The 8,057-nt window shown below is 38.2% G+C and overlaps 1 protein-coding gene across 4 annotated transcripts in view; it reads right to left on the bottom strand.

Moving 5' to 3' along the window:
• Window positions 1-2,130: 2,130 nt before the first annotated feature.
• Window positions 2,131-8,057, bottom strand: part of LOC144977485 (protein unc-93 homolog A-like) — a 33,466-nt gene continuing 27,539 nt past the window's right edge. For all 4 annotated transcript variants that reach the window (XM_078922758.1, XM_078922756.1, XM_078922757.1 and 1 more), the window contains 3 exons: window positions 7,086-7,221; window positions 4,975-5,106; window positions 2,131-2,785 (listed from right to left, as the gene is read on the bottom strand). In XM_078922758.1, the coding sequence (XP_078778884.1) occupies window positions 2,526-2,785; window positions 4,975-5,106; window positions 7,086-7,221 (528 nt within the window). In that variant the 3' untranslated portion in view covers window positions 2,131-2,525. The remainder of the gene's footprint in view (window positions 2,786-4,974; window positions 5,107-7,085; window positions 7,222-8,057) is intronic.

The following is an 8,057-nucleotide window of genomic DNA, read 5'->3' on the forward strand; positions in this document are numbered from 1 at the left end:
TCCAAGACAAAGACAGAAAGCATGTTGGAAAATAGGGGAATAGAGGACACAGTATGTACCTCCCTGCCCATCATTCATGTCGTGAAAGAAGACAGAGGAAATGTTAGCTGGTGATTATGGAAGGAACGAATTGTAGTGCGACCTCAATCACGATATAAATCTAAGTTTGAACCCTTGTGGTTCAACACTCGACTTCTGATCGGAAAGGCCCCAGGTTCAATTCTCGCCGCTGGGGCAAAAAGCTGAGTCCTTGGAGTTGGGAGAATCATTTCAAATAGTTACACACTTTTGAGTAGTTTCTGCGATTGTCTGTTCAAGGGGCATAAGTGTTCCAATACTGATTACATTGAAAATATTATTGAGTTGTTTCCCCTTATTTGTTAAACCATTTTCAATCAACGGGTACTTGATATGGAATTCTTCCTTTGGCGATCGCAAGGTCAGACCACACTCATATTTTTCTGTTCCGTCCCTCTATTTGATTATAATATTTACCATGGCCGATGCGCTTACAACGCCTCATTTACCCCCCTTCCCCCACCCCCACCCCACCCCACCCCAAGACAATGTTAAATAAAGCCATTGTTCCATTTCATATAATTATAATAAATGCACGCAGAAAGACAAAATGAGAGTTTTTGACCATGAAATGAATGAACGGTTGTGTTACATCATCGCGATATAATTCTATCTTTGGCTATCGTGATACAATACTCGGCTTTCAACCTGAAGGATTCCTGGCTCAATTTCCGCCACTGGCGGCGAAAAGATGGGTCCTGGGAAACATTCTGTAAAAAGAGTATCTTACGGTAGGCCTACTCAGGATTAAAATGAGTAGCTGGTTAGAAACAACGGTGTTTCTGTGGGGAAAATAGATCTTTAGAGGCATCATGTCTCTCCATCTGAAGAAGAAGAAGAAGAAGAAGAAGAAGAAGAAGAAGAAGAAGAAGAAGAAGAAGAAGAAGAAGGAGGAGGAGGAGGAGGAGGAGGAGGAGGAGGAGAGAGGAGGAAGAAGAAGAAGAGAGAAGAAGAAGAAGAAGAAGAAGAAGAAGAAGAAGAGAAGAGGAGGAGGAGGAGGAGGAGGAGGAGGAGGAGGAGGAGGAGGAGGAGGAGGAGGAGAGAAGAAGAAAGAAGAAGAGAGGAGGAGAGGAGAGGAGGAGGAGGAGAGGAGGAGAGAAGAAGAAGAAAAAGAAGAAGGAGGAGGAGAGGAGAGGAGAGAAGAAGAAGAAGAAGAAGAAGAAGAAGAAGAAGAAGAAGAAGAAGAAGAAGAAGATGATGAGATGAGGATGTGATGATGATGATGATGAAGAAGAAGAAGAAGAAGAAGAAGAAGAAGAAGAAGAAGAAGAAGAAGAAGAAGAAGAAGAAGAAGAAGAAGAAGAAGAAGAAGATGAAGAATCAAAACCAAATTTGATCCAATTTACAAACTTTAATTCTGATTTTTTATATTATAAAATAATGGAAAAGACATAAGCATTTATCCAAATTTAGATCCCCACGCTCCCGGAAAAAAAATGAAAAACTCCCATCAAACCAAAGAAAATATCTAGATAGTACAAACAAAAAATTAGCACACTTTTGAAAATAACACCAAAAAAAAACAAACAAAAAAACAACAACAAAAAAACGAACCAGTAATGGAAGTGATGAATTGGAATGGTGCTGTCTTAACAAAGGGGCAACATTTCCATAAATCAACAATGTGTTTCACGTTGCTGTATTTATCCCCCCTCCCCCCCCCCCCTTCCCCTTGGAAGTCATGTGTAACAATGAATTTCACAGGAAGTCATGAGTAACAAAACAATGAATTTCACAAACAATCTGCTCGAAATGTTTTATTAATTCTTTATTGAAGTTGTTAGTTTTGTTTTCGTTCATTACTTTTTTACAGACCAAAGCGTCTAGCAGCTTAGTATTCACTTTGACATAAGTTTGCATTTATATCTGGGGGGGTGGGGGGGGGGGGCTAAAATTACAAGAAATGTAAGTGTAAAATTTTAGGGGTTTTTAGTTTCAGAAATTGCATTCATAAATCGAGGTCCCGTAGCGTAGTTGTTAGAGCACTTCGTTCATACAAAACGGGACTGAGATCTTTCCCAGGGTGAAATCGAGATTTTATTTTCAGACCCCCCCCCCCCCCCCCCCCCCCCCCCCATATATATATAACCAGTAAACTTAGTTTGATGAAAAGTTCACAGTGATGCACCACTTAAATACTTTTTCAGCCATCTTTTAGTCTGAGTTACCAAACGGGTGAAGTCAGTGATTTCAAGGCGGGCAATCTTAATCTTGGGTGCATTCCTTATTATTTTCCATTCATTGCAACACATCATTGTGAACTGTTCATCAAAATAAGTTTATTGGTTATATTTTTATTTTATAAATGTATGTATTTTATAGCATTTTGAAAATGATATCTTATTAACCAAACGATAGATGTATTCCTCAATTGATAAGAAAGACGCATGCGCAATGCTATGTTGACGTTCTCCCTGTAACGACATATTATGATTTCTTCATGCTTCTTAATCTTTATTATTAACCAACAACTCTGGCATGTTGATGGGTAAGTCAGTCTTCTCTTTTTTCTTCGCTCTATACGTCACCTCAGCACTAGCGTATCCCAGCATCCCGAGACACAGCAAAGCCATGCAGATGTACAGCTTCATATCGATGCACAGAGCCGTACTATATGAGTATGATATTGCGTATCCCGTGGACTCAAATAGTTTGAAGTTAGAGAAAGCTACTTCACTATTTTCTGTGAAAAACTCTCCGTATAGAGCTGTGGAAAAAGGGGAAAAAATTGACAGTCATTTTCCGAGTCTATAAATATGAATTAGGTCAAGTTTATTAGAGCATTTATATAACGCAATATCCACTAAACGTGCTCAAAGCGCTTTACAAGGGGTCCCTAACCAACAGCAACACGTAGGACGAGACATGCCGCTCTTAGGCGATATTCCCTTCCCTTTTTTTTTTTTTTTTGATAAAGAATACGCTGTTAACGACCAGGTACTCATATTACACCCGTGTACGGTGAGAGAATGTAAGTAAATAGCCCTTTCGGAACTCGAACCCTTAGTTTGAGAAGTCGTGGGTCATACCACAAGACCACATAGCCGTACGGAATGTAAACAAAAATCAAGCCCTTCCGCTTGACATGTTAGATGCCGTCGCCTATGCGTTTCATGAAGCAATATGAGGCTATGAGGTCCGCAAGGTCCAAAGTTCGAGTCCTGCTCTGGGTGGTGCATGGTTGAGTCCTTGGAAATGACTCTTTACCCACATTCTCTCTCTCTATCTCTCTCTCTCTATCTCTCTCTCTCTATCTATCTATCTATCTATCTATCTCTCTCTCTCTCTCTCTCTATATATATATATATATATATATATATATATATATATATAGCATGGACAAAGAATTCAACAAACTTTGATGTCACCATGGGAAGCTACGATGGAGCAGAAACATGCGAGCTCGTCGGACTATATCTACTTCTCAAATGCAAAATCTTGATATAAACATTGGACTATACAGAGACGACGGACTCGCATTGTGCAATAAAACACCGAGACAGACAGAATTAATAAAGAAAAAAATATGCAAAATCTTCCAGGACAACAATCTGAAAATTACAATCGAAGCCAACAAAAAAACATTCGACTTCCTGGACATAACCATCAACCTAAACGACGGCACCTATCGTCCATTTTCAAAACCCAACAACATCCCATTGTACGTTCATAGACACAGCAATCATCCGCCATCTATAATAAAAAACATCCCCGAGAGCATTAACAAACGACTATCTAACAACTCTACAAACAACAACATATTCAACGATGCAATCCCACCGTACACAAACGCACTACAAAAAAGTGAAGTGGATATAACTACAAACTAAAATATGAGGAAGAGACCATTACCACCCCAACAAAAAAACGACAAAGAAAACGACACATAACATGGTTCAACCCACCCTACAGCAAGAATGTGACAACTTCTATCGGTAACAAATTCTTCAATCTACTACAAAAATGCTTCCCTCCCGGTCACGTTCTACACCCAATCATGAACAAAAACACAATCAAAATAGGATACACCTGCATGCCAAACATACAAAACATTATTTCCTCCAACAAAAACCGAAAACTATCACAGCCAGACAGCCCAGCAACGACTTAGAGAAAAAACGCAACTGTAGGACCCAGACAACATGTCCACTAAACGGCAATTGCCTGACTCAAAACGTAATTTATCAAGTCACAGTAACACGACCAGACACACCTAAACAAGAAACATACATTGGCCTCACCGAGTGTTAATTCAAAACCAGATACAACCTGCATACATCTTCCTTCAGAAACATACACAAACGACATTCTACTACACTAAGCGAACACATTTGGAACCTCAAAGAAAAAAACATACAACACAGCATCACATGGAAAATCATCTCCAGAGCACAGTTGTACTCCCCCTCTTCTAAGATTTGCAACCTCTGCTTGGAAGAAAAATTCTTCATCATCACTAAACCGAATATAGCAACACTCAACAGAAGATACGAACTAACTTCCTCATGCAGACATAGAAACAAACACCTTTTATGTAATTACGAACCTCCATAAACACGAATCTATTAAAATACGAAAACACTTTCACTTCCACTTCCTGATGAGAGCAACGCTCGATAACAACGTTGTAGAAATCAAACAATCTTAATTATCTTTCAAATGTTTATATATATATATATATATATATATATAAATTTATATATATATTAATATATATATATTATATATATATATATATAGATGCTCATGCTTTTATTATAAAATAATGAGATGATGATGATCATGATAATGATGATGGCGATAATAATGTTAACGACGGAGACTACAATGAGAATTATAATAGTGATTGAGATGAATGCGATTTTCCACATCAAGTCCTGTAAACAAAACACCTACCATAGAGTTGTGTGGAAATCACCATAGTGCCGACACCCCATAGCCCCGAAAACACGTAAAACAGAACAACTTCGTCTCTTTTCGGCACCCACAACAGTAGAACAATCAGTAAACCTCCATGGACGACGAACACTAAAAAAAAGAGGATGTGATAATATTGATGCTGAGCGGTTAGGTAAAATACAACATCCGGATATAATTATAACATACCAAAACAGAAAATTATATGTAACCTTGAACGTTTATAATCTGATTGATGGTGATATAATTCATTTTACTGATTAGTTCTGTTTTGTTTTGTTTTTGTTTTAAAGGGTTTTACGGCGCTTGCAACACATTTAGGTTATATCAGCGCCAGTAAAAAGGAAGAAAATGGGATAGTAAAAAGTTCTAGAATTACAATTAAAGCACCCAAGAGAAAGTAAGACAAAGGGGAACTGGGAACAAATAGGGATTAGATGTAGATTCCAAGAGCATACCACCAATGTACTTAGTTTGAGATTACCTATAAGTCTCATCCGGACACAAGAACAAAATCCAACAAAGAGAAATACACTCAAATGCTTACATTATACATTAAAAATAGATATAATAATACATAACAGAGAGATGATTTACAAGGAAAAAAATATCATCTCCCAAAACAATAACTATGCATTTGACTGTTTCCCTCCCTGCAGGGACTCCGACCAGGGCCAGGACAAAACCAAGTAATCTCATTCCAAGACAAAGACAGAAAGCATGTTGGAAAACAGATATAAGGGGATAGAAGACACAGTATGTACTGATTAGTTCTCACTAATAAATTATATCAGGCGATAAACGTTTAAGTTTACACATAGTTTTGTGTGGTGGTACGTTATAGATAGTATGCAGATGACGTCACTCAGGCCTTTGTTATTGTTTTTGCCATCCGCGTTTGTGAGTTGTTCTCACTAAACTGTATTAACCAGACTATAAACGTTCATGGTTACACAGAGTTTGTGTGTTGGTCCTTTATACTTCCGGATGGCAATGTCGTGAACTCCTTGGCCAAGCGCATTCTATTTATATCTTTCTGTGAACATGTTTAATACATTAAATGTGACGATCACCAAAACAAAGTGAAAATTGAGTTGTCATTCATCAAACCTCAATGTCCCATTCAGACGTACAGTTAATAGACACCTAGATAACCACGCCTCTCGGACAGTCGTCATAACGTAAACAATGGAAGTGATTGGTTAAAATAGCAAACTACACAGAATTCACAATCGATGTTATGTGTCTAAGAAAATTATCCACTGTTCTACCGCTTGATCAATAGAACCAACACAGAAAACAATGTATAACTTTAAAGTTTATAATTTTTTCGAGAAAATCGTGTGATAACTTAGTCACAAATTTGGCGGTATAAAAACAACAACAATGATCAGAGAGAACGTCGATTTCATTCACGTTATTGTTTATAAACAATCAACTATGTTTGTCCGAGCTCGTGTGAAGGTGTTTCACAAATTCCATGTTTTGATTGGTCAAAAATCTACTAGTTAAGTGTATCCACAACCGGACGGATATGGAGAAACTGTTGGCAAAGTGACAACTCGTGAAAACTGAGCGTGTAAAGAAATTAACTGATGTCTGGGGTTGGGGGGTGTGGGGTCAGAAAAATTATCGACTGCACCCGGGATCGATCTCGGTCCCTTTGGGTGGAAAGCGAGTGCTCTATCAACTGACCAACATCATCACGACCATCATCATCATCATCACCATCATCATTATCATCTTCTTAATCATTATCACCATCATCATCATCCACATCATCATCATCATCATCATCATCATCATCATCATCAACCATAATCACCATCATCATCTTCATCACTATCACCATCATCACCATCATTATCATCATACACCTCCGTGTATTGAGGCGTAATTTTTGGCCAGTGTCAGGTTATAAGTTTACAAAGGCACATATATTTAAATATGACAGACACTCCAAAATTCGATGTGATTGTTTCTGGATCCGAACTCTCGGCTCTCTTAGCAAGAGACACGCGACATTAACATTTCACCAATGGCAAACTCGAGACAGCTGTACAAGGAGCATTAATATTTAATTAACTTACATAAAACGAAAAAAGGGATGCGTCCAACATATTTGACGAGGTTCCCAAAAACCAAGGAGCTCAGAGTACCCACGACTCCATAGCAGATCATCACATAGCCAAGATTCCATATACCCAGGGAACAGCTGATGTAAGCCTGGGTGATAAAGAGAAAATGAGATCATAGAAGATTCTATTTCTATTGAGTAAATGACTTTGCCGCCTAATGATGCCCCTTGATTGGTGATTAATTGAATAATTACAAGGACCAGAACACAGGGGACTGTCGTGCGCATATCGCATGGCATCGTCTTGGTTAACCTCTATTCATTCATTTATTTATTTATTTATTTATTTATTTATTTATTTATTTACGTGTGTATGCGTGCATGTATATATGTGTGTATGTGTTTATGAGTGTATGTATGTGTATGTGTGTGAGTGTATGTATTTATATGTGTATATGCATGTATGTATGTATGTATGTATGTATGTATGGATGGATGGATGGATGGATGGATGGATGAATGGATGTGTGTATGTATATGTATGTATGTATGTATGAGTGTATGTATGAGTGTGTGTGTGTGTATGTATGTATGTATGAGTGTGTATGTATGTATATATGTGTGTGTGTGTTTGTATGTATGTATGAGTGTGTATGTATGTATGAGTGTGTGTGTATATGTATGTATGTAGGGATGGATGGATGGATAGATAGATGGATGGATGGAAATTCACCCAGTAGTGGTTGAGTAGCTGGGTCTGTTAGATCTGGCGGAATGTACTTTGCGATAGGCTAGTGCCATATGAAAGGGATAGCAAGCCATTGCTATGAGCCGTTTAACGCTATAGAAACTGGGATAAACTCCGGCTCTATGGGCCCAATGGCTCTGAAGAACGTGCTCCACAATGGATCTCATATTATATCCAGATCAAATATTCATGCCAGGTCCGTAAAGTTGCCTGTTTAACAGAAGCCATCGTTATGTT

Source organism: Berghia stephanieae, chromosome 7, assembly GCF_034508935.2.
Source record: "Berghia stephanieae isolate SIO BIC M18660-M18661 chromosome 7, UCSD_Bste_1.3, whole genome shotgun sequence".
NCBI classification, from domain to species: Eukaryota; Metazoa; Mollusca; class Gastropoda; order Nudibranchia; family Aeolidiidae; genus Berghia; species Berghia stephanieae.